Source organism: Penicillium manginii, assembly GCF_028828005.1.
Source record: "Penicillium manginii strain IBT 31320 chromosome Unknown utg000002l:1.0-5564898.0:1.0-5567710.0, whole genome shotgun sequence".
Lineage (NCBI taxonomy): Eukaryota > Fungi > Ascomycota > Eurotiomycetes > Eurotiales > Aspergillaceae > Penicillium > Penicillium manginii.
In genome coordinates this window covers 3,790,458-3,815,288 of record NW_026643103.1, presented here as the reverse complement: position 1 = coordinate 3,815,288, position 24,831 = coordinate 3,790,458, and the positions used below count along the sequence as shown (strand labels likewise).

General features: G+C 50.4%; 9 protein-coding genes across 9 annotated transcripts; 3 read left to right on the top strand and 6 right to left on the bottom strand.

Annotated features, from left to right (window-relative positions):
* Positions 1-305: 305 nt before the first annotated feature.
* N7533_002713 (uncharacterized protein) lies at positions 306-911 on the bottom strand (the record flags this gene model as incomplete). Its single annotated transcript, XM_057099363.1, has 1 exon — positions 306-911. The coding sequence occupies one exon, from the start codon at positions 909-911 to the stop codon at positions 306-308; it is 606 nt and encodes a 201-aa protein (XP_056964499.1).
* Positions 912-2,453: 1,542 nt separating this feature from the next.
* Positions 2,454-5,581, bottom strand: schA (serine/threonine protein kinase SCH9; the record flags this gene model as incomplete). The annotated part of the gene is made up of 3 exons (XM_057099362.1): positions 2,454-3,800; positions 3,905-5,144; positions 5,526-5,581. 3 exons carry the CDS (start codon positions 5,579-5,581, stop codon positions 2,454-2,456), a joined length of 2,643 nt encoding a protein of 880 aa, XP_056964498.1.
* A 3,132-nt stretch (positions 5,582-8,713) lies between these two features.
* On the top strand, positions 8,714-10,648 carry N7533_002711 (chromatin structure-remodeling complex subunit RSC7; the record flags this gene model as incomplete). The annotated part of the gene is made up of 3 exons (XM_057099361.1): positions 8,714-8,762; positions 8,860-9,982; positions 10,045-10,648. 3 exons carry the CDS (start codon positions 8,714-8,716, stop codon positions 10,646-10,648), a joined length of 1,776 nt encoding a protein of 591 aa, XP_056964497.1.
* Positions 10,649-11,609: 961 nt separating this feature from the next.
* N7533_002710 (ESCRT-III subunit protein SNF7) lies at positions 11,610-12,581 on the bottom strand (the record flags this gene model as incomplete). Its single annotated transcript, XM_057099360.1, has 4 exons — positions 11,610-11,689; positions 11,754-11,962; positions 12,055-12,259; positions 12,407-12,581. 4 exons carry the CDS (start codon positions 12,579-12,581, stop codon positions 11,610-11,612), a joined length of 669 nt encoding a protein of 222 aa, XP_056964496.1.
* A 460-nt stretch (positions 12,582-13,041) lies between these two features.
* N7533_002709 (nuclear telomere cap complex subunit Ten1) lies at positions 13,042-13,597 on the top strand (the record flags this gene model as incomplete). The annotated part of the gene is made up of 2 exons (XM_057099359.1): positions 13,042-13,127; positions 13,201-13,597. 2 exons carry the CDS (start codon positions 13,042-13,044, stop codon positions 13,595-13,597), a joined length of 483 nt encoding a protein of 160 aa, XP_056964495.1.
* Positions 13,598-13,882: 285 nt separating this feature from the next.
* N7533_002708 (MFS transporter) lies at positions 13,883-15,746 on the bottom strand (the record flags this gene model as incomplete). Its single annotated transcript, XM_057099358.1, has 3 exons — positions 13,883-14,612; positions 14,679-15,332; positions 15,403-15,746. 3 exons carry the CDS (start codon positions 15,744-15,746, stop codon positions 13,883-13,885), a joined length of 1,728 nt encoding a protein of 575 aa, XP_056964494.1.
* Positions 15,747-18,051: 2,305 nt separating this feature from the next.
* Positions 18,052-19,669, top strand: N7533_002707 (putative 3-beta hydroxysteroid dehydrogenase/isomerase family protein; the record flags this gene model as incomplete). The annotated part of the gene is made up of 3 exons (XM_057099357.1): positions 18,052-18,277; positions 18,383-19,028; positions 19,087-19,669. The coding sequence occupies 3 exons, from the start codon at positions 18,052-18,054 to the stop codon at positions 19,667-19,669; spliced, it is 1,455 nt and encodes a 484-aa protein (XP_056964493.1).
* Positions 19,670-20,220: 551 nt separating this feature from the next.
* N7533_002706 (pre-mRNA-splicing factor SPF27 family protein) lies at positions 20,221-20,922 on the bottom strand (the record flags this gene model as incomplete). The annotated part of the gene is made up of 2 exons (XM_057099356.1): positions 20,221-20,834; positions 20,886-20,922. 2 exons carry the CDS (start codon positions 20,920-20,922, stop codon positions 20,221-20,223), a joined length of 651 nt encoding a protein of 216 aa, XP_056964492.1.
* A 772-nt stretch (positions 20,923-21,694) lies between these two features.
* Positions 21,695-24,104, bottom strand: N7533_002705 (neutral/alkaline ceramidase; the record flags this gene model as incomplete). The annotated part of the gene is made up of 5 exons (XM_057099355.1): positions 21,695-22,343; positions 22,441-22,684; positions 22,741-23,508; positions 23,571-23,833; positions 23,899-24,104. The coding sequence occupies 5 exons, from the start codon at positions 24,102-24,104 to the stop codon at positions 21,695-21,697; spliced, it is 2,130 nt and encodes a 709-aa protein (XP_056964491.1).
* Between the last annotated feature and the right edge of the window lie 727 nt (positions 24,105-24,831).

Sequence of the window (24,831 nt, the reverse complement as noted above, 5' to 3'; positions counted from 1 at the left end):
TGATAACTATTAACTAGTTGTATGAAATTGCTTTCTAGGAAGTTATATCCTATGTAATGAACCAGATGGTTACGGTTAATATTAGACGCAGGTGCCTTAAGTCATCCACCTAGACAAGATACAAGGCAAATCAATACCTACTAATTTGAAACCTCTTCAAATTGCTTTCAAAATACCCCAGTCCCAAACTCTTGGAACTCAAGACACCAACCAGCTCCATCCAATAGACATTGCCTAGTAAAATAAACACCCCGAGCGAACTTGAACCTTTTACATAAGTCCTACTATATAACTCGAATAACCGCCTATAACTTCGCCTTAACCCCCTCAACCCCCGCCTCAGACTTGACCCCCATCTCATCCTTCGAAAACCGATAAACAACATCCCCAAAAGAACCCGTGGGAAAGACATAAAACCGCCTCAAATCCCCCGCATCACTAGTATTCACAATTCCATGCTCGGCATTAGAGGGGATGAACACCGTATTCCCCGCACGAACCGGACTAACGACCCCGTCAATCGTAACCTCGCCTTCGCCCGCGAGGATGTGGTAGATCTCTGCCTGTTCGTGCCGGTGCAAACACAGGTGACCTGTTTTGGGGGGACAGACTGCGATGCCGGCGCTCAGGTCTGTGGTTTTTGTTGTTGGGGCTGAGATTAGGGTGTGCCATGTTAGGTGGCCATATTCTGCGGAGGAGAAGGATTCGGGAGGTGTTGTTTTTGTGTATGTTGTTGGGATTATTATTGGTGTTGAATTTGGTGGTGGTGGTGGTTTGGATGGTGGAGACATGATGGAGGGTGTGTTCTTTTCCCTCTTCTCCTCTTGGAGGGGTTTTGATTGAAATGTTGCTTGGATGAGGCTGGTTTGACTTGTGTGTGCTTTGGGCAAGTAAAGATAGATTGGATCCATGTAGCTTCTTGAAAAGTTTCCGAGTGCAAGGTCACGGTCACGGTTTAAGAAGCTTCAAATCCCACTGAGGTTTCTGCTAATTGCCAATGTCTAAGTTCGTCCCACTATGCGCGCTGGTGATGGTCGGGGGTGATGGTATCTTGCTCAGAACTGTCGAGCATTGCGTTTTATCTATTGTTTTTGGTTGCTTGCCCCGCGTAGTACATCCAGCGTTTTAGTGGCAGTTAGCCCCCTCAAGCAGGACATGGACTTTCTTTCTTCTTTGAGAAAGACTTTCCATTCCGTCACTTGCATGGCTTGACGGGGTGGATGGCTGGTTCATGGCGAATCAGTGGACGATGGAAGTGGGGAGAAGGATGATGCCAAGCTTATCTATAGAAAATCGTTCCGTCTAGCCACAGTCCTAGTTTTCTTGAACGGGGGGTATCGTGGTCGCATTGGATCTTTTTATTTTTATTTACGACTTTCCCGTCCCAATGCCGGAGGTCCCGAACTTATTCCATTTACAGAACCTACAAGCTTAATCCGGAGATAGATGGAAAACAAAAGATCCATTTGTCCGGGTAGTTCTCATGGATGGATGGCTCTGTATGAGATTGGTTCGCATAAAAACACATGAGAAAATGAGCTCGCCCGCCGAAATTACCTGCGCGCCCATGCTGCCCGTTTCTGAACGCCTTGAAAAATGGAAATGAGTCCGACCCGAAGAATCCAAGAGCAGAACTAAGCCAAATAGATGGTCGCTTCTTCATCGGCCCGACCTAACCAGAGACTGAGAGAGCGGGATGGGTTGCTAGTTTAGGTGGATGAATGATGGATGGTGCCAAGTGTGCCTGAGCTAGCCCGTTCTTGCCTGTCCTTGAGGGGGAAAGAGAGAGAAAGGGAATACCAGTTGATATTACTGCCATGCAGAGACGGATAAAATAGAAAATGAAGAAGGAAGAAGGAAGAGAGACAGTTGCACATATGTTATCGTTGTGGGAATCAAGAGTTGACTCAAAAAATGATGGAAAGTAGTGCAGGGCAAAGAGGGAAAAGGATAAGATATGCTGGCATGAAACCCGGGTGCAAACCATTTCAAATCGAGTGACAGAAATCAAGAGAAAGAGAATTCGCGCTGAGATGGAGACTGGTTGGTATTTCAGATTCTCGGTGATATTCACACCGAAACAAAGATGGAACTAGTCTCCCCAAAAATGCAGGTCTGCCTGGAAAAACGGGGTATGTGGCTGGAGCGGATGAACATAACGTTGGTGAACACGACGGCGATAAAAGAAAATCGGGTCGTGTACACGTATCATCGTCCAACGGAAACAGGCAAAAAGAAAACCAGAGGAAAAACGCTACCCGGGTAAAGAGAACGGAAGGGACAAGAACAAAACCCATATCTGCGGGGCCAGGATGCATCCGAAGCATGTACAGGCTGAATGATGCCGGATCAAGACTCCATGATCATGCAAAGAGAGACAGACGAAAGAAAGGGGAAACGTAATCACATGTCAAAATTGTCGTCAACGTTAAATATCCCGGACTCAGTGCCATTCATGCGCTGATCGGTCGAGTTGGTCGGGCGGTGGGTTCGTTGCCACCCCCGTCGTGCACCGAGTCTTCTTCCATCTCCTCTGGCTCATTCTTGAGGTGATGGTCGATAGAGCTCTCGTTCACGAAGGTGAAGCCCTTGAAGTTTGCTTGCATACCGGGAGAGAGAGGGGTGGAGCCTGGCATCAGGCCGTTGGCCAAAGCGGCCGCCCGCAGATTCAACGAGTTGTTATTCTCCAGAGCATTAGTGAACTCCGGGTCAAAGTTGGAGGTATCGGTATCGGACTGGAGCTTGGGCTTGAACGGCGGGATGACCTGCTTACGGCAAAGCGCATCCCAATCAATGTCGTCAAAGAATGGGTGTTCCATAAGTTGCTTTGCATCACCCTCGGCGCCCAGACGGTGCTTGGGGTTGCGGTTGAGCAGACCCTTCACGAAGTTCCTACCCTCGGTGCTGAGAGCATCCCGGGGGAACCGAACCTTACCAAAAGCAATGTTCTTGTACATCTGTTGGGTGTCTTCGGCATAAAACGGGCTCCAGCCACAACACATTTCAAAGACCAAAACACCCAGCGACCAGAAGTCAACCATCTTGGTGTAACCTTGCTCGTCGAGCAGAACTTCAGGGGCGAGATACTCGGTAGTACCGCAGAAAGTGTTGGTGGTGTCGTTTTGACTAAGGTTGGCCTTGGAAAGACCGAAGTCACAGAGCGCAATGTGACCGTTGGCGTCAAGCAAGATGTTCTCTGGTTTCAAATCACGATAAACGATATCGTGGTCGTGGAGGTGTTGCAAAGCCAGAATCAGCTCCGCGATGTAGAACTTTGCCCGGGCTTCCTCGAAGCGACCCTCACGCTGAAGATGCCAGAACAACTCACCACCAGACATGTAATCTGTGACTAGATACAGATCTGTCGGTGTCTGGAAAGAAAACTTAAGTCCGACGATGAATGGAGAAGCCGCCATCGCGGTGCGCACGAGGATGTTCCGCTCTCCGAGTGTGTGCACGATTTCTTTCTTCTGGATGATAACCTTCTTGGAAAGAACCTTCATCGCGTAAATGCGCTCTGTGTCCTTCTTCTTGACCTGGTAGACCTGGCCGAAAGTTCCCTTGCCAATAAGCTTGAGAATTGAGAAATCATTTGGTCCCACATTCTTTCGGTCGGTCATCTCGAATTGCATCTGGAGGTGGATTTCACCCGACACTGGGCTATCTCCGGCTCCACGGGCGACCAACGGGAACCACCCTTCTAACCGGCTGTGGTCCTCTCTCAGGTTGATGCTCAGACGGACGTGGCCCAAGAAGGCTTCCGAATCGCTGCGATCGTAAACGGTAACGTCGACTTCTGACTGGTCACCCAGAACATCACTTAAAAAAAAAAAAGCAAGGCAGTCAGTAAGATGAAACGGGAGGGTGAGAATAATGAAAAATCTGCGACAGCGAAGAAACTTACAATGTCGCCTCGTGATCCCAGTGAGGATCGGTCACGGGGGGATCTGCCCTTGTGATTCTGGGCATCGACGGCAGTGTTGTGGCTGCTCTGGCGACTTCTCATTGGAATGGCCATGGGCATACCAGCCTCGGCATCGGATTCCATCTGACGTCGCTTCTTTTCCTCTTCTCCATCACGAGCACCCTTGGAGATGTATTCATTCCACTCGAAAACACACACAACATACGGGTCGAAACTAGGACGTAATCCTCGAGCCTCAGAGATCTTCACGAGCAATTTACCCTTGAGAGGACCGACAGGGGGTCCATTGGATGGGGATGCGGAGGATTCGCGGGGGAAGGCTTCGTCGAGTTTCATGGTGATTTCGTCGGTAGAGGATTCCATCTCCTCGGGCTCATCAGGGGTGATTTGGGTGGGTTGTGTGGGTTGAGGTTCTTCGGCTTCACGGGGGGCCGAGGTGACGGATTGCTTATCCGCAGACTGGTCCTCGTTGGACATAGCACGGGGGGTCAGCGGCGGGGTATTCTTAAGATACGCCCCATCGGGTGCGTTCAGAGTCAGCTTGGCAAGTTCTTCGGATGGTATTGAGACGAGCGATTTCTCGTCGTGCGGCGGCAATGGATCGGCCAGGGAAGATAACGGGTTGAAGGCAGGAGAGAGAGATGGATTGAAGAAGTGGGTGGCAAGAACGGGGTCATCCGAGACGCTAGAGACGGGTAGAGAAGTCTGACGACGAGAAGGAGAGGGGCTCTCAGCGCGGGTGGGTGGAACGAGATAATTTTTCAGGGTGTTGTAAATGGAGACCCCCCCGTCTGGACTCGAGTCGAGTCCCGTCTCATCAGAATCCGTCTGCAGGAGGGAATGGGGAGGAGTGGGAGGATTGTGATTGTGATTGTGATGATTGTGATGATTCGACAAGTCATCCATCTGATCCGATGCCTCCTCTCGTTCCATCATGACGAAAGAGTCGGAGGAAGCATCGGAATGTTGGGTTTGATGGTGGGGTTGGTGGGTGTCTGAGTGGGGATCCGCAGAGAAGGGCTTCGAAAGACAGGACCACAGCCGCGGCAGACTCGCTTCTTTATCTTGACGATCACCGGAAAAGGAACCAACCTGGAAATAGTTGTGCATAATGGATGGCAGACGCTTATCTGCAGGGTCCGGTTGAGGTGTTGCGATTCCCGTGGGAGTTGAGCCGTTCGACCCAATTTGGTCCTGGTTGTCGTCTTCTGGTCCGGAGCTATCAGATCAAATCCGGTCAGGTTAGCCATGTTTCCCATGAGGGGACATTTCACAAATATATGATTGATGATGGAGAAAATGCAATAAAGAAGTGAGACATCGATCGCGACCGGAAGGTTCCCAGGTTGTCGTGAAATTAGCGGGAAAAGTCCGGTGTGAGCCCGACGTGGGGGGGGAGAAAAGAGGAGGGGAAAATGATGAAAGTATCTGCAGGGTCGCCTCGGGGGAAAGGGAAAAGGAGAGGGTCGGATGCAATGCAGTGTGAGGGGAGAGAGAAGGTATGAGGCAAACCGGCCACCTTCCAAATGGACTCGAGTCTCAATGTCGAAGGTGTCCAGGTGATCCTCGAGATCATGATAGAGATAGAGAGAAGACTCACGTTGGCTTCATGTTGGCATCGCCGTGCAACTCGGTTCCACTCTGCGCAGCAGCCATTGCGCTTCCATTTAACGCAGCGAAATACCCTCCGCCAGGAAACGAGGATGAAATAGACTGAGGTGGGGGTCGAGCGGGGAGGAAGTGAAGAACGGGAAAGGCAGGAATGGAAAAAAAGTTAAGTTTGTGACGCCGCCCGATGATGAGCTAAGGGAGATTGCGGGAGGAACCCGGGATGACCTTCGGGGTGGAGTAGAGTAGAGAGGGTAGTGTAGAGTACAGTAGGGTAGGGTAGGGTAGGGTAGGGAGTAGGGAGTAGGGAGTAGAATAGAAGTAAGAAATGTGAATGATAAATGGTAATAATAAATGATAAATGAATAAATGGTTTGCCTAGTCATAGTCATCCTAGGATGGTATGGAGCTGGGGCTGAGGCAAATAACCCACAGGGTTACTACCGTAGATAGATGAGAGGCTGACCATTTCCATCAGCTGAGCATGTGAGATTACAGAAGGGACTGGTTGGAATGACCTACCTATGTAGCTGAATAATTCTAGTCTTCTTTGTACAATACTAGTAGTATACTTAAGATTACATTCTTCTATTCCGTCTCCCAGTATTCTAGAATACTCTGTATCCTCTATCCTCTACACGGTATCTTACTATACTGTATCTGGTATATCGCTGCCCTATGTATGTACAAGCGAAAATGGGCATCATTTACATCATCCAGAGGCTAGTCAAGTGGGTCGATGGCATCAATCCTCCCTAGAGTACCCCTAAGGAGTGCTAGTAGTACCCCAAGGAGTACCCTAGGGTACTCCGTACTGCTCATCACATACTCCAGGTACTTCCAATCCGAGACCTCTGCAATTTATTATTCGCCTCCTGTCCATATTGAATTTTGCTTTTCGCTTTTCTTTTCCTTTTCCTCTTCCCTTTCCTTTGACCTGCACAATTCCCCTCTCCCATCACCCTTGACCGCATCTCCCTAGCCGCACGAACAATCGCCGCCATCTCCGCCGTCCGCTCCGTTGGCGGGGTACATCCTTTGGTCCATCGCGCTAGAGCTCCGACGTTACAAGGATCTCCATTCTACATCGGCCATGAACTATATTGCCATGTGGTTGTTGATCCGAGGGACCCCTTCCCTCTTCCCCATTCATGTATGACTTGATTGATGAATGACTCTTACCCTATATGGTACAATGCTTCCCTCTCAATCTGTGCTACATAGATCGAGTCCGATCGGCAATTCCGTAGTGTGATCGTGCAGCTTGCAAGATGGCCCGGCCCAGCTTGGCCTCCCCTTGCAGCTGCATACCAGCGAAAGCTCTGTGTTCACTTCCCTTCTCGTGGTGCCTCTTGACTCGCCATCTGGCGGTATGTTGAGCCAATCCCCACCAACTGCGTCATAGGGCGCCCACCATTGGGGCCCTGAGCTTGTCATCTGCGCTCTCTGGTTTGATGGATTTAAGAGCCGGGCGCGCTCCTCGCGGGAAATATACGTGCCACAAATGTGATCTTGCGACTCTGAAGAAAATCTAAAGAATTAGAGGAAAGCAACAGTAGCTGGGTCATGATTGTGCTGTTACGAGAAACAACAACCTACTCTCCAATCCGAACCCCGAGGCGGGGGAAAGATCTGCAAGATCCCCCTCACCATGGGCATTAATGATTCACAAATCACAATGCCATTGGAAAAGAATTCCCCATCCCCCGTTCGCAGCTTGAACGGTCAGGGATGACTTGAATATTGGTCGGGGGTGTTGGGACAGTAGTTCGTTTCGGCCCAAGGATTCTGTTACACTTTTTGTTACAAGATGTACATGCAGCGCATCTTAACATAGCAACTCGAAGCAAACCCTAGAATAAAGACCCCCCCAAAAAAGCCTCCGCATCATCCCTAGTCGACAGGCAGCATAAACCCGCATGCATGCTAGTTTATTCGTACGGCCACGGGGCGCAAAGACACCCGAGATTCAATTCGTAGGTCATCTGCGTGAGCTGCGGTGAAGTTGTGCCACGATCTACAACCATGCAGCCGACTCTTGCTTCCCGGGGACACCGCATCTCTCATGCACCGTGATGGAGCACCGTCGCCCGAAGACATACAGTAAATATCTGGAGACGTGGGGAGAGGACCAATTCATTGTGCTGAGATTGGATCTACTCTGCGGGATGACGGAGGCTCTCCAGTTGACAGGAAGCTCGAGAGGGTCGTGCCGTTCTACCTACTAAAGGATTACTACTTCGTAGTACAGCTTGCATCGGGGGGGTCTAAGCGACGATGAGTTTCTGCACTGAAAAGCAGGTTTCTTTTTTTTTCTTTTTCATCGGCTGTGCTTTAAGCGCCAGAAAAATAAAAGAATTCGAGACTGCATGCATGTGATAATTACTGGCGGCTTTGCCTATGTACGCAGCAGCGGCAAGTATAGACGTACAGGTACATTTTCCATGTACATGTAAGACCGTAAGGAACAGCGTGGGCACAGGAGCTAATCCGTATACTGTACAAACCGCTCGGTACCGTTATCTGGCCGAAAAATCGGTGAAAGGGAAAACGGAGTGCCCAGAGGCCTTAACTGGCTCTGATCCCCCTTAGCTTTCCCTAGCAGACGGGAACCATAGCCTGTCGCCAATGATAAGGAATCGGGAGAGAACGGCGCATTTTGTTCGTGCTAGCCGACCGGTGAGCGTTTTGGTGTGGCTGATTCTCCAGATATGAGCTCATCGTGCGGCCGTTCACCTCCGCACGACTAGCCCTCTGATCTCAGGATGTATGTACCTCCTCAACGGAAATTGAATGCGACCAGCGGAGAACCTGCCATAGTGAAGGCCATGAAAGGCCTAGAATCAAATGGATGTGCTGTCTGCTGATCCCCTCAAGCAAGTGCAACTGAACTCGAATTGATCCACACGCCTCCTCAAGGCTGTGATGTCATTAATGTGGGACAAAGTATTCCTCAGGCACAACAACAGTGTATTAACTATGTATTTAGCTTCTGGGTTAGTCAGGTTATGATTAGTCATGAATTGAGTGAGTCATCATACACCTGACCGATCGGGCATCAACTTCTGTCATCCACATCACGTGCTCTATATCGGATTATCATCCATCCGCCAAGCTGTTTTGCCTACCATCGAACATTGCAACTATATTGAGGATTGTGACTTTAGTCTCATTGCCGTTATGCCTCGAAAGGTCAGAGCGGCCGCCCAGGCTGCAGCCAAATCAATGAGTTAGTCCACCCCACCACTTAGCCTTGGGATTGTCGAGAAATTGCCTTCGTCGCAAACTCACCCCTTTGGACGCGCTTCGCGACTAATACCTGCTAGAAAATGTGCCAGTAATTCCCGATGGCTCTGACGATGAAATGCTTGATCTGCCACCGTCCGACCCATCATCTCCCGCGGTAGAAGAAGATCAAGATTCCCCGGATGAAGATCTAGATGTCGAACCCGAAGCCGACGTTGAGGCTGAAGCTGAAGGGGAAAGCGCCGCGGACCCTGATGCGCAGGCCGAGACCCCTGCCGAATCGAAACAAGAGGAAGACACCAAGGCTGCGGCACCCGCTGTAGATGCAAGTGCGGTTCTCGAGGGCGACAGCCCCGCCCTAGGCCGCCCAGCAATCCCCCGCAAACGACGGATTGGCCGTCCCCCCAAGAATCCCCGGCCTGAAGATCTCGACCTAGACGGCGCTCAGTCCCCATTACGTGTTACAACTCCTGTTAAACGACGCCGTGGTCGCCCGGCTGCCAGTGGTGGACGCTGGGCGCGCAACCGTGGACCCAACCATCTCACCCAAATCCCAATTGACAAGGAAGGGAACATGATGGATGTGATTGGGGATGAAGTATCTCTCCCTCCGAACCCTATCGGCGACGCCAAAGTGGACCCAGATGGCCACCTTCTCGAAGGACGGGAATACCGTGTGCGTACATTTACGATTCTCAACCGCGACAACAAACTGTACATGCTTTCAACCGAACCTGCCCGATGTATTGGATTCCGCGATTCATACCTGTTCTTCCAGAAGCATAAGATGCTCTACAAAATCATCATCGACGACGACGCGAAACGGGATCTAATTGAGCGCGACATAATCCCACACTCTTACAAGGGTCGAGCGATTGGTGTAGTCACTGCGCGCTCTGTCTTCCGTGAGTTTGGCGCAAAGATCGTTGTGGGCGGCAAGAAAATTACCGACGACTATGATGAGCAGGCTGCGCGGGAGCGGGGCGATGTTGAAGATGAGCTAGCCGTGCCAGAGGACAAACTCCCAGGTCCGGGTGAGCCATATAACCGCAACCAATATGTTGCCTGGCACGGAGCAAGCGCCGTCTATCACACAGGAGCACCATCCGTACCAATGGCAGGTGGAAAGCCAGTCGATCTCAAGAAACGACGTGTGCCAGTCACCGATGATAACTGGATGGTCGAGCACGCGCGCGCCGCAAGGTAGGTCTCTCGATCAAAAGAGCAACACAACATCTCAACCAAGGCTAATCATTTCCCTCTAGCACCTTCAATTCGAAACTATTCGAGCACCGCCGATCCACCATGGGTGGCATCTACGACATCCACACCAACTCCATGCAATATCCAGAGGTCATGCAGCCAACACACTGCCGCGTCGAGCGCGTTCCACCACCAGACAACCGCAGCCTAATGACCGACATGTCATCGCTTAGCATCGCAAACCAAAACCCCGACACCAACCCATCAACCCCCAACGAGCCAACCGACTCCACCAACGAACCCACCACCCAAGATAATAAGCCCGAGCAACAACAAGCCTCCGTCTTCCCACCCGTCCCTGCCCACATATCCAACCGCTACGTCGTGCAGGACATCATATTCGAATCCCCGCCCTACTCAAACATGGGCGTCCCTGGACCGGACGGAGACCTGCGCAATCTTCAACCAAACGGCCTAGTCAGCATTGCAAACCCCGCCCATCCGGAATTCATGTCCCCCGAAATCATTGCCCTCCTGCCCGACAATTGCAAAGAGGCTCTTCTCGAATCCGCCACGCGCGAGGTAGAGTGGAAGATGAAATGGACGACCGAAGCAACAGATACCCAGCGCGCTGTGCCTTCTAAGAGCTATGCATGGTATCCCTAGGGGGGGAAAGCCGAGATGGGTGTATTGATACATCAGATGGATGAGCCAGGCCTAGTCTTATCTACCGCGAGGCCCTTATTCTTTCTTTTGGCTTCGGTCATCTGCTCGTGGTAATCTGGTTCTTTTCAACTTTTTCTCTGTTCTTATGGCGAGACGGTGTTCGGCATGGGTTGGAATCGGTTTTTTTTTTCATGGCGGGTGAAAATGCCATGGGGAGTTATGTTCATTGTTTCCAATTTTCTTCTTCTTTTCTTTAACCTCTGCCATTATTTCCCATTCCCTTTGGTTTTCATATTTTGGGTTCTTAACTCTGTGCTACGCAGGCTGGATATCTAAAAAGCTAGAGGGTAAATGGATATGGAGAAGAGAATACGATCTAAATGAAAGGTCTAGTCAAGAGGGCTTATTGGTTGTGGATCAAGTAAACTGAAATTCTCCATTTAGATCACAACCGTAGGTCATATCGAATATCCATCTAGAATCGAGACAGAAGCCAACAAAGAAGAATAAAAAAAGAAATAGTCCAAGGCCCACTGCGATGGCAGCGTGATATACCACACCACGCCGGATCAGCTTTGCGGGATCGGATTGCAAGTATTAGCAGGTCTACTGCTTAAAGGTGGGAAGGGAAGTCCAAGTCTTGGTCCATGGGGACAGGCTGGGCAGCAGATTGCGCAGTGGGAAAAATAGGTGAGAACCATATTGAAGTGTATAGAGAGAGAGAGAGAGAGAGAGAGAGAGAGAGAGAGAGAAACGCCAGGATACAAAACGATAAAAAACAGGGCTTGCTTGCGAAAGAGGCATCCAATGCATAGGTGGTAAGAGACATCAATCAGCCAAGGAGACGAGATGAAATTTGCAAATGCGGTAATAATTGAGCGGTGGCTTGTTAGGTAGAGGACGGGGAGTGGATTGCAGAGAGAGAAGAAAAAGAGAGAGCGAGTCGGAGTCTGGGGGTAAACTACATGGCCATTTCGGCACGCAGTTTCGCCAACTCGGCCTCCTCGTCCTCTTCCTCTGCCTGTGCCTTGTTCTTGCCCACTGAAATAGTTAGTATTGCGCTCTGTCTGCGGTAGAAGGGAGAGGGAAGCTAAAGTCAACTCACGCTCCGTATTTCCAGCGGCCGGTAATCGGTCCAGCTGGGCGCCAACTGGTGTAGGGCCAGTATTGAGCATACGCTCGTCCATAGCCTCCTGCTCCAGTTCCCCCAACTCGGCGTCCAGTTCGTCCTCGTCGAGCTGTTCGCCCAGCGGAACGCTGGTAATCGCCTGCCCGATCTCCTCGCTGATTTGGTGTTGTTCGCGCAGTTTGTCCCTGTTTTGAGAGTCAGCGAGTCCGCTCTGTAATAAGAAGAAATGCTTTCGATATAGTCATAGCATGGATCGATCACTAGTGCAATCACATACATTGTCTCGTCAACCTGTTCGAGATTCATTCCGCCGTGAATGATCTTCATCGCTTGACCAGCCTGCTGCATCGCCTGCAAGGTCTCGTGGTTGATGTTGGCCGCTTCGATGGAGTAAACCTGCTGCTCCAACTGGACGATTTGGGCTGTTGTCTGTTCGAGATTCTTTTCGTAGGCCTTCTTCCGTCGGAGTGCGGCTTTGGCAGCTAAAAAGGGTGCGCAAGTAAAATATTAGTTTCATAGACTTTGTAACACTCCCCGCGATAAGAATATCTTCGAGGCTATCCCGGGACAAGACAATGTATCCATCTGCCTTCACCCTCGGGAGAAAAGATAAGGGAAATGGTGTGTACCGTTCTTATTTGTGTTGACGTTTTTCCGCGCCACAGTATCCTGCTCTTCAATCTGCGATTCCAAATGCTTCTCCCGCTTTTGCAACATATCTAACTGCCTACGCAAAAGGAGAATCGCTTCTTTGGGTGCATCCTTCCGCTTTTGAGCGGCGGCTCCGCCGAACCAGGACCACATCGTTGAAGGCGGGTGGGGTTGGTATAGGGAGTTCGCGAGGAAGACGAAAGTCGGTCGTTAAGTATAGGGGCTGGCCCTTTTTGTGGACGATCAGGCAGCACCGGTAATGAAAGATGGGATTGTATTGCGCCGAGCGACGTGCAGCAGGTGAGACGGAGGTGGGTGGAGGGTAGGATAGGCTCCAGGCAGAACGCCAACTGCGCGCAGTAGACAAAGTGCTGGCTGACGGTAGTGAAAGTACCCGATGTGGAGTCGAGGTAGGGATTTGAACAAGGCAATCGATATCGCGTGCAAGATTCAAGTCACCCGATGTTTAATGTCAAATGTCAAATGGAGGGGAAACTCCCCTCGCTGAGCCTATGACATACGGCGGGCCGATCAGGTCACGTGTGACCCTATTTGGCCGGTCCTCGCTGAGGCAACTCGTTGTTTTCCTCCCATCCCCCAGCGGGCTTTTGGGATGAATGGGCCGCGTGCCTCTAAACGCGCGTTTCTTTGCGAACTGCCTTGTCTCCCGGCGGATACGAAGGTCCGGTTTCTGGGCTGGTACGTTTGAGGGATTCGTCCAATGGTAATACTCGAAAATAATCTATACTAACCAGTTCAAAACTGACTATAGTGTGAGACAATATAATGTCACTGAGGGTCATCTCATCCTCGAACACAATTATCTACGCGGTAAAGAAGAAGCCAACACAGTTCCGGTCGACATCAATGCTGTTCTTGAAGATGTCACCTCGGAGGAGCTGCATGTAGGCGCCTGGTTGAATGTGATTGGATATGTCAGAGACTGTCACTCGCCATCTGCTTCTTTCTCCTCGAGTCAGCTTGACGCACAGTCACAGCATTCAAACGACTCTTCGTCCGCCGCCAAAGTACCAAGCACTATCCCGTCACGACCGGTGTACATCGACGCGGTTTTAGTCTACCCAGCGGGCGCCATTGCTCTAGGAGAGTACGAGCGAATCTTACGCAATCTGTTGGACGTGGAACGCCGTATGCAGTTCGTTGGTTGAAAATTGCTTCTCGACAGCCAGAGCGAGGGTTTGTCCTTGTTACTGATCACATTGGTTACCTTTCTACGGGGATAGAGCAGACAAAGTCCGGTCGAACATTGGTCGAATTAACCCATTAACTACTATTATCATTAATATTTCGTTCAAGCAAACACTTTTTGCTGTCTCTCAAGAGACCGATTGGACCTTCTCAAGCACCTCCAATGCAAGGAAGACGGGGTATCAGGTATCAGGTATCAGGCAAGGAAAACAGAAACAACACCACGAGCTCAGAATACATCCAGTTCAGATCCCCTCATTCTGCTTCTCCTCGTCATTTGGACGCGCGGTTCCTTGCGCGGTGACTTTTCTCGCGCGCTTGCCTTCCAACTTCTTCTTATCCTCTTGCATGCGCACAATGAGGTTGCTCTTCATGCGAATCTTATGCCCGTATTTGTAGAACACAAAGGGGATCGGCACAATAGCAACTTCCAACAGGCCGAGCAAAGTCCCCGCCCAATTTGGCCCTAAGCTGTCATACATATATGATCCAACCAGCGGAAGCACACCGCCAAGTACACTGCGGATAACGGAGTTGCCGGCCAGGGCGCTGGCGGCGTACATTCCGTAACTGTGAGTGAGGTAATTGGACGCATAAATGAAAACACCTGTATTGCCGGCGCCGAAGGGAATACCCGCGAACAGTGGGACAATCCAATGAATCGAAGCCGGGGCACAGGTCCACGCGAACCAGAGCTCGCCGATGGGGATGAGGATTGAACAGATACACACGAAGGAGACCATTGCTTCTGGGTGAACTTTTCCTGTCTCCGGGTCCACTTTGTGGTTGTTGATAAGTCGACGGACGAGAGGCTCACAGGCGATGGTAACTAGAACGCCAATGCCGATACCCAGGAACGCTAGGCCCGAAAGACCAAGGCTCCAGCCGCGAATATCTCTAAAGACAATGGGATAAGCGGTGAAGCAGAGATAGAGAATACCGTACACGATGGCGACGTAGATGTTCCAGAATATGCTAAAAGGAGAACATGTTAGCTCGCGTTCATTAGACTCCAGACTAGATGCTTGGAATGGTACTTACCAAATTGGTTCAGTGACAGCCATAACAAATGGGCGACTGAGATTCAACTTCAAGATCAGATAGAGACTCTCCTTCCGGTCATAGCGGGACCACCATCGCTCATCACCAGTCTCTTTGCGCAGACGGGCAGCCTTGTTTTGCAACAAAGTAGGCGCATAGGTCTCCTCCAGAATGACAGCAAGAACGAGTGCCACAGCAGACAGAATGAGCGCAATCCAACACATCCATCGCCAGCCTAGGTATTGTGTGACGAACCCACCGATGACGGGTCCCAGGACGGGTCCATTTAGTGGGCCTATACTCCAAATTGAAAAGGCCAGAGCTCGATGCTCATCGTGGACCAAATCCGCGACCATTCCAGGCGCGGTGGAAATCATCACACTGCCGAAGAAAGCTCCAATAAAGCGGACAACTATCAGAGCTGTCACAGATTTGGCGAGCGCGCAGGGAATAATGAGAATTGTGAAGACAAATAGACAGATGACGCAAACGGGCTTCCGGCCGTAGACTTCGCTCAGCGGGGCCATGAACATTGAGCCGATTGCGAGTCCGATAAGGTAGAATGTCAAACCGAGAGTGACAATTGTTGAGTTTTCGTTGAACTCCTCGCCGATTTGAGAAACGCCAGATGTATATGAGGTGGAATATAGCACGCTGTCATTTTGTTAGCCCGGTCTCGTTCCACATTGGCTTTCTCTCCTTCCTGTCTCACGGTAGAACTTACACAATGAGAGTGTTCCAAGATAGAAAGAGCAGTCCCATGGCCTTATATCGCAGGGTCCAGTTCTTTGGGTTCTCGGGGTCATCTTCGCCATCCCAGTCGACTTCATAGTTCGGATCGGCGGTCATATTTGTCGGGATGGTTGTGACACGCTGCGAGAGAGACATATGGTCTGATGCTCGAGAGGCTCGAACGGTGAGAGTCTTGCCTAGCGCATCTTGATCGTTTTGAGTATCGACCGAGGAGATGGACTCGCCGATTGAGTCTGATTCGCGAGACTGTTCGATGTTGCGAGACCATTTCTCCTGTGTGTACTCATCAGACATATGTGAACCGTCTGAAGCCATGCTGGGGAATTGAGGCGAATAGTAAGAGTGATGGGCCAAACTATATGAAGGTTCGGGCGGGGCTATTTTGAGTTTATAGACCGTATTATGTTGTTGAAAGCGACTCGGATGTATCTTGTACAACAGGCATATATCTGTTATTCTCGATCTGAAACCACACTAAATGGGGGGGGCGGTTACACTGCCTTCGAGGTGAAGGAGTTCTCAAATCGCCGGCTAGCTGGACAGAAAATTGAGGGGAAGCAAGTAGAGCCTAGGCTATCAAAAGGATGGCCCTGCCGCCGAGGTTATTCTGACTGGGCCCAATCACAGCCAAGACCGAATATAAGAGAGATCTTAGAAAAATGGCCAACAAAGTGGGAATCTCAGCAATTTAGGATCAGCTTCTGGATCAGAAAATTTCCGGCCCTGAAGAGGTGGGGCTCGGGCAGTGATAAGCCTAATTCTGCGACGACGAGGGCCAAAAAACCACCCTAATCCCGAGTGATGTGATTGATTCGGAAAGCAGGCCGAGGCCAGTGCGAGCTTTCGTAACGTAGATCGATACTGGATGTACAGATGTACAAAAAAATGTGTGCTCATAGACATTCAATACGCGCTGTTCCTTTTCGCCAAGGTATTATATGAAGAACTCGTAGGCTATCCGGTCGTTTTTTTTGGCTCCCTCCCTCCAAGCTTTGCACCCGTTCCGTCTGGAGTCATTCCCCATGGGAACTCCATCTTGAAGTGCCCCATAAGCGGTTCTGGTTCTGGCCATCTTTCTGTCTTTGAACTCGGGTAGGATCCCCTATTTGGACCGGCACCCATGTGGACCTTAGAGAAGCCGGTGCCAGTGGATACAGACCTCGGGTGGATTTAGCGTGCCGGTTTGCCGAATACATGCGCAATCCCCAGTTGCTGTCACGTTTTAACAAAGAAGCCCTAGGTTGGGTGCTGCTTTCTGACAAGACAAGTCTGGGCAGTTTACCCAAGCGTCTGCTTCTGCGGGGGTCGGGGTTCTTTGCGATATGTGCCTGTTCTTCTCTGCTCGTGACTTCAAGTTAGTTTTCCATTGTGGTGGGCGATCCCATCGGCTCTTCTGGTACCGTCAACGGCCACGATCGGGCCATAAAGTCGGCAAATTGAATATTAAAATAATAACACGGATTGCCGACAGGTACGGCGCATATTTCCGACAAGCGCAATGCCGATGACATGGCGAGCCCATTTTAATATTCATCTTGGGCGGAATGCTTCCGCGACGACGAACCGTGAGAACTTCGGGGGTTTTCTGCCATGCTATTTTCAGCGAGTCAATCTGATAGCCGCGAAACTCTAGACAAACCCCCGCCAAACTTGTGAAGTTATCAAGATATCCATATTGAAGGAGGAGCCGGACTCGGAGTATTCAACATGATAAAAACCATATGTTGCCTCCGAGCCACTATAATGGTGCTATTGGGCGAAATAAGAATGTTGTCAGAGACCACGAGTGTGGATACCCTAAGACACTAAAAGTCGTGATTAAGGTAGATTGAAGAGAGGAAGCGAAGCCATCTACTCCACGCCATGAGGGAAGTCACTGCCTTCCCGAAAGCACAGAATCCTTAGGGTGACTACCATGGGCATACTGAGAAGAAGGTTTGTTCCCCAAGAAAGGGGGTGGGTCTTCTGAGAGGAGCATCTGGCTTCCCATTCGCCATCTTGGCATCCTAGAGATTAAGGTAAGCACTCTAGTGTTAGAGGCCGAAAAGCCGAAATGGAGATGGTAAGTGGCTGAGAATGAACACGAACATACTCCGTACTGTAGACATGAATGAAGATGAACACGAACCCCACCCCACTACGTAGGCTCGCTGTCTCATGCCTGATTGATCAAAGCTCGGGGAAATCGACCGAGAGATCTGGTGGCACCAACCAACCACAACGCCGCCTCATCTCGTTTAAAGCTAACCGAGCCGTTTGACTCTCTAAGCGACCCTACAAATCTTGCCCCAAAATTGGTGAGGGACAATTGGTCTTGATTCTTTGAATTACTATGCCAACTATGCCCGGTGTTATTAATTAGGTTTATCAAAATGTTCGGTGTTCTTACTCAGTTCTTTTCTTCAAGTTTTTACTCCGTAGTCTTGGATATATGATATGAGGTGTAACTGATCACTGGGTCTTTCCTCAACACATCTCATCCCTACCATCTTGAACTCTTATGAACCATCTCTGAGCCTCCTCTTCTTCTTCTTTCCTTTTCTTCCCCACGGGGGTCTGGCTAGCAAAAGGCAAAAATTGCTGAAAACCTTTCACCTTTCGTCTACGAATTTCTTCCAGTATGATGATCCCGATCCTCATCACGCTGTTCGGGGTTGGCCTCTATCTACACCATGTCAATTCTGTCATGAAGGCGGTCCCACCAGAGGCAGAAGAAGCATCTCCACACCGTTGGACCGTGGACGAAGTCAAAGCCGGATATGAAAAGGCCCTCAAATCTCCCATCGATGTCAACAAGAGCCTTCCGCCGAAACAGTCCCGACGCTACGTAGTTGTGGGTGGATCCGGTATGTTCTGCATGCATGCAATACAGCAAGCAAAACCACGAATCAAATCTCACATACAAAAAACTTCTTGAAACACGAGCTATTCTAACATATCATCTCATGCAGGTCTTGTCGGCGGCTGGATTGTCTCACACCTTCTCGCCCGGGGCGAAGATCCCTCTGCGGTCCGTGTGCTAGATCTCCTGTCACCTACGCAGGATATCCTCGACCAAGGTGTGGGCTTTGTCAAAACCAACATCACAGATGAATTGAACGTCACTACCGCTTTCGAGCAGCCATGGGCAGAGAGCGTGGCCCAGCTCCCCTTGACTGTCTTCCACACAGCAGCCAGTATCCGCCCACAAGAGCGACTGGAGATGTTCCTGTCACGGAGTGTCAAGGTGAACGTCGATGGTACTCGCAACGTTCTCAATGCTGCGAGACAAGCCAAAGCATCCTGCTTCGTCTCAACCTCCTCCGGCTCCACCACTCTTCACAGAATGGGGATCTGGGTAGCTCCTTGGACGAAACTGCCCAAGCGTGCATTCCAGGTTCTCAGCGACAAGGCGAAGCTACCAGAGCGTCACGATGAGTTCTTTGGCAATTACGCCGTAACCAAAGTGGAAGCGGAGCGAATGATTCGCGCAGCCGATGATCCTTCGTCGAATTTCCGCACTGGATGTATCCGACCTGCAAATGGGATTTATGGAATCGGAAGCGATACGAGTATGACCCTCACCGGTGTATACTTGCGCAAACAGGGAAGTCCAACGTTAGTAGACACCACATCGGAAGTAAAGAATCGACAGTAGTTACTGACATGATTGCAGCTGGATCCGACCCGTCATTCAAAGCTTCGTCAACGCAGAGAACGTCTCCATCGCTCACCTCCTCTACGAACAACGACTCCTCGAACAAAGCCAGCCTGGTTCTACTCTCCCGAATACCGGCGGTCAGTCTTTTGTCGTGACAGATCCAAACCCAGCCATTTCCTTCGGCGATATATATACGCTACTGGAAACTCTATCGAAAACCCCCGTCTCGTTCCCGACGATTCCCCCCATGCCGCTCTTCCTACTCGCGCACCTGATCGAGTTCTACTCCATCATCCAGTTCAAGTACCTACCTTGGCTCTTGCCAAAGATTCAAGGAGACTTGGACCAAATACAGCCCTCGCTTTTCTCCATCTCCGGTGCCTTTTGCGTTGCCGACGACACTCGTGCGAAACAGGCGCCTGAGCTGGGTGGACTCGGCTACAATCCGCCCCTGACTACCTTGGAGGGAATGTGCAAGCAACTTGTAGACTGGAATTCCAAAGCTGGAATAGCAGACACTGTTGAAAAAAGCTGCCCCGTGGCTGTTACCGAGAATGGGGTTGATGTTAATCTTGTCTCTCCCGGGATGAAAATCTAAAGGGAGGGCCAGTAATTTTCAATGTGAATCGGAGATTTAATGAACGGTGCAATTTACTGCACTATTTAGCATTTAATAGCATAGCCTAGCCGGAGTCAAATATGGTCAAATTGAAGTGTTTTAGCATTCATATTATTCTTGGTATCATAGTTGGGTTAGAACCCCCGAAGTTTTCAACTGAAATAGAAGTACAATCAGGCTGCGAAGGTAGCCACAATTCGGCGCTCGAACCACATTGTGAAAGAAATACCTAGTCCCAGGCCAGCAGGTCAGAGTTTAGATGATGTTCCAGGGACGTCCAGATATCGATCCGGCGATATTTGGGCACTCGCAGACAGTGGTCGGCACTGGGTGCAAAGGTAGTGATTCGCAGGCCCATATCAGTTATTTTCGCCGAAATGTCCGATACATCGGTCAGATGAGTCTCAGCGACGACTAAACATGACCCCTTCGGACGAAGCGTGGTCTCTTGGCAACGCAAGTGGGACGAAGATATAGAAAAAATGAAGCTCCGATAAAGAAACTCCATTCAAGTCCGGATAATCCAGGCCTTAGCGTTGCTGTTGTTGGGCCGCCACGCGCCTGTGCTCCAGAATCTGCATCCTGAGTCCCTCAGACGCCAACTCGACATCCAAAACCGCACCAACGCCGCGCCTCCACGTATCCTGCAGACCCGCCAGCTCGCCCTGGCTAGATTCCTGCGCAATCTTACGCTGGCGGTTCACCTCGTCCCCAGCCTCTCTTGTGTCTGCAAGTTCCTTCTCCAGTCTGCGGAGGATATCTTCCAGCTGCGAGTTTCCAATCAACCAGGCATTCTTGCCGCCCTCTTCCAGCAGGGTCAGGTTCTCGTAGCGTTTGGAAAGATGCGAGCTAGATGTGTATGCCTTCTGCAGTGCCTGGCGCCACTCATCTAGGTCTGGTGCATCGGTGTCTGAGGCTCGCGTCGGGGCCTCGGGTGCTTCGTAGCGGGACAGGTCGATGCCGCCTGACAGCGGGGCGCCGGTAGCTTTGCGGTCGATTTCTTGTTGGAAGAATGCGCTGATGTGCGATTCGGGCTCGGCGGGGATTAAAGGGTGCAGGGTTGTGCTGTGGTCTGGGGCGAGCTCGGCGTTAATGAGTTGCTGGGCTTTTTGGCGCGCGATCTCGGTCGGCGGGGTGTCGATGTCTAGACTGTGTTAGTTTTCGTTGGAAAAGGGTCTAAAATGCATAGTCTTACATGGCAGGGAGTCGTGTGCTTCGCTAATGAGAGACATTTTGAGGGTGATTGGGGGTTTGAATCTTTGATCGCGATCGGATTGACTTTCTTGAGGCGTCGGGCTCGGCGGTGGGTCTGTCATGTGACCTCGTTCTATCAGTGTCCATTTTAATACTTTCACTTGCTTTTCCCTTGCTTTTCTTCTGCTCATATTCCGATATCGATCTGGAGCATTCATTCGGTGTACTTGATTGGATTCAGACCCTACTGGCAGAAGTGTATCGCCGCACTTTCAACACTCCAGGTGCTCTACAGAAGAGACCTGAAGCGGCTCCTCCAGCAACTTGAACCCCCACAATTTATACAATTATTTTACTCCAGCAGTCTCGAAAGCATGCGTGGGGGCAATGTGGCATACTGCTTTAGCTCGCAATCCCTAAATTGTCTTGCCCTCGAAGAATAACTTCAAGATTTATCTTGTGGTCTTGGGGCAATCTGCAACTGACCCACAATTAACACCCACTGGATAAGTAGAAGGGAGATTCTGACGCGTGAACTAGATATAAACAAGCTAATAAGCATCGACTTCAAGCCATTTTCCTGGCTGATAAGACTCATTGAAATCAGGCCTTGGATTGATCGAGTAATATCGCATATGCCCAGGTGGATATCCAATATCATCGTCACTGTTCTAAGGTTGTAGCTAGCGAAGCAGCTCATTTATATGAAGATGATTGCAATATCCTCAGATTTAATGTCCTCATTGAATTCATATAGATATTGGCTGCTACTGGCTTGATCTGCTCAACGGAGACCACAAATGGCAACGCTCATGTAGACACCATAAAAGTACCTCCAATACCATCAAATGACGATATCTCCCCGAGAGCACTCTTCGATTCGCCGTAATAATGCATACGATACGTGCCACTCTGCACTGGATTTGGATCGTCAACACTGTAGTAGTCGTCCTCGATCTGCCAGGAAATAGTAACGTCGCTATATCCCAGCAACAGATTGGTCCGCTCCCAGGAGAAGACCAGGTTCCAGTCGCGATCATTGCGCACCACTTTCCAATCACCTGAGCTCGGATCTTTGCGCTCCACTGCCGCGTACGTGGATTCCTGACGAAGGTTGTTGCGGGGGTTTGCGCCGACAAAGGTCGTGCTGACTGTGTCGCCTGGGCTGTAAGTTTTATTGTCTGGGCTGGAGGTGGCTTGTCCGAAAGACTTTCCTATCGGATGTTCGTCGTAAACGACTCCAGTAATGAAGCTTAGCGAGTTATTTGTGTTGATGGGAGGGCTGGGACCGGTGGGAATATCGGGGAGGCTGGAGCTGCTCGCTGCACTGCCCAAGTAGGGCAGGTATGTGAGAGTCAAATTGATATATGCTGCCAGTTCGTTGGGCCCATATAGAGTGGAGGCGCCCTCGTATCGCTGGACGTTGTATTCTTCCTCTGTCGTGACGTAGTGCGCGTAGCTATTTGATGGAGCACCAAGTACAACAAGGGGGGTCATCCACAGATAGTGTGTCTTTTGCTCCCTTGGCGATGGCCTCTTTCCATCGTCTTCCCGACATTGTAGTGGCCTCGCTGGTTGAGATTATGATAAAGAGTTGCCCGACTCGAAGAACCTGGATGTCGACGATATCTGCCGCCCAAGCATAGGGTACTGTAAGCGTTCCGACATCTAGCAGGATCTCCTTGGCGCCCTGACATTCTCTTTGTTCCTGTGATGGCTGGTGAATAGCTGCGCGAGCTACTATCCACAGCGGATTCTGCGTGGCTGGCCCAGTTGCATTTTGGGTGAAATCAAAGGCACCTTTAAAATGTTAGTGGCTGCAATAATTCAGGATGTAAAATACACTCATCACATACCCGGTCCATCTGTTGTCCCCGCAGCGAAAGAGTATCCAAGTGCCGCAGGACATGTCTTCAAAGTGCTCCCGTTGAAGGGAGACTCGAATGTATACCCGTTCATGTCATTGAACACGTGAAAAGACCTGACATCTGAGCTGCCTGTAATAGTGGTTGGATTTGAATCCAATTGCTCGTAGAGCTTCTTTGCTGCCGAATACTGGCGCTTGCCGATCTCGAAGCAGCTCTTTGCACCATTGTCCTTTTCGCGGAAATAAGGGCCCCGTCCATGGCAGTCCTCATTTGTACCGCCGCAAGTGCTGTCCGCATATGTGCATTCTTGGTTAGAACCATCTTCACACCAAGCGCCAAGGATGTTCGGACTAGTATCGCCAACATTTGCCTGGGAAAATCCAATGACAACATCATCCGCGAATCGTGAATCGCTGCCAACACTCCGCTCGAACAAATACGCGGCGACGCCTTTGTTATCACCAGTCACGATGGTGTTATTGTTGTACATGGAAGTCCCGTGAACAGGGAACCAGGTCAAGACTGCGGCAGTTTTGTTGTCCGATTCCCGGTCAAAACGAAGGAGGGTTAGTGTCTTGTCAACTTTCGCCGAGTACCGTGCCTTTTCCTCTTCAGGGTTGTGGTCGTACGAATATGGACTGCGATTGATGTTCGCGTCCTCGAGGTCAATAGAGCCAAAAGAAAGACGTCCGGGGATAAACTTTCGTGGGCCCGTTTGATAGACAAAATGGTGCCATCCACAATCGCCTGATAACTCTGTTTGTCGAAGCCCTTGGTGGGGATCTGAGGAAGAAGATAATTCATCCAAGCGCCAGGACCGGAATGGGAGTGTGTCCCAGTAAGTGCAACATTGTGTTGGCCGTAGCGTTCGTAGTCACCACCTAAGGCTGCGAGTCCCTGCAGAACTCCATGTCGTACAGCGGTGTCACCCGCGAGGGTATCGAGGACGAGGTAGACAAAGGCGTCCCCGGGCTTGCTGGGATCGGCAAAAATGAAGGCACGAGAATAGATTCTCTGTCGCAAACCAGTGCCTAGTTGATTCAAGCTGGCATAGCCGTTGAAATCCACCTCGACAACAGGACTAAAGAAAGGGTTAATGGCTGATTTTGGGGCAGATAATGGAATAAATCAAGCTTGAGTTCATACCCAGTCACATCAGCTTTGCCCGCGCCCACTAAGAATAGACCGTCGTCCGTAGCTGTATTGGCTCTGCTCCTCCACTGGTTGAAGTTGCGATCGAAACTACCGGCAGGGACTCGATCGTTATAGCGTACCACTGCCAGCAACTGCATAAACACCAGGATGGTCAAAACGAGCCCGGCAAAGGCCGTCCCCAGTCGCAGATTAGCCATAGTCAAAGTGATGGCGGTATCTGAAAGCGAGGCAGGAGTACGAATGATGACATCAAGTCGCGCAAAGCGGAGACATGCGAGTACTTAAGTACTTGTATCCCAACCCGCGCCCACCTTGAACCTCAGCCTGAGAGGATGGCACAGCTGAAGGCTTGCTCTAAAGCTTCGGAGGGCGGGTCTCACAGATGATCATTACCCCAACTTGGAATAAAGCATCGGGGTCGGAGAGATAAAATGCATAAGCGAAGGCACAGGTGGATGCGTGTGATGTGTTTGAGCAGCGAACCTGCAGGGCTGGGATCGTCGGAGGTCTTGCAGCTTTGGTGCACATTCCACATTCCGCGTGCCCAACCTGGTTTAGCTGCTCTTCATGCTCGGACGCGGATGCAACCATTTCCAATTAAAGGCTTCTTCTTCCCCGCACGGAGATGAATATGGGCCCGAATCATTTGAAGTGGTGGATGGTTCAAGTTGCCCAAGGGTCTCAGGAACCACTGACAGGGTTGGGCCCCACTTTTCATTGGCGATCATCCTCATCTATCCATTTCTTGGTATCCCAACCTCGGCTTGGCAATTAATATAGTAGTAGTAGTAGTTTGCTTGCCTTTTCTTTGCCAGAGAGTATCTCGTATAGTAATATTGTCAGATTATCAGTACTATTACTAGTTGGACGAAGAGGTCAGTATAATCTTTAGTTATTAAGTCTCCGTACAATAGGATTAGCACA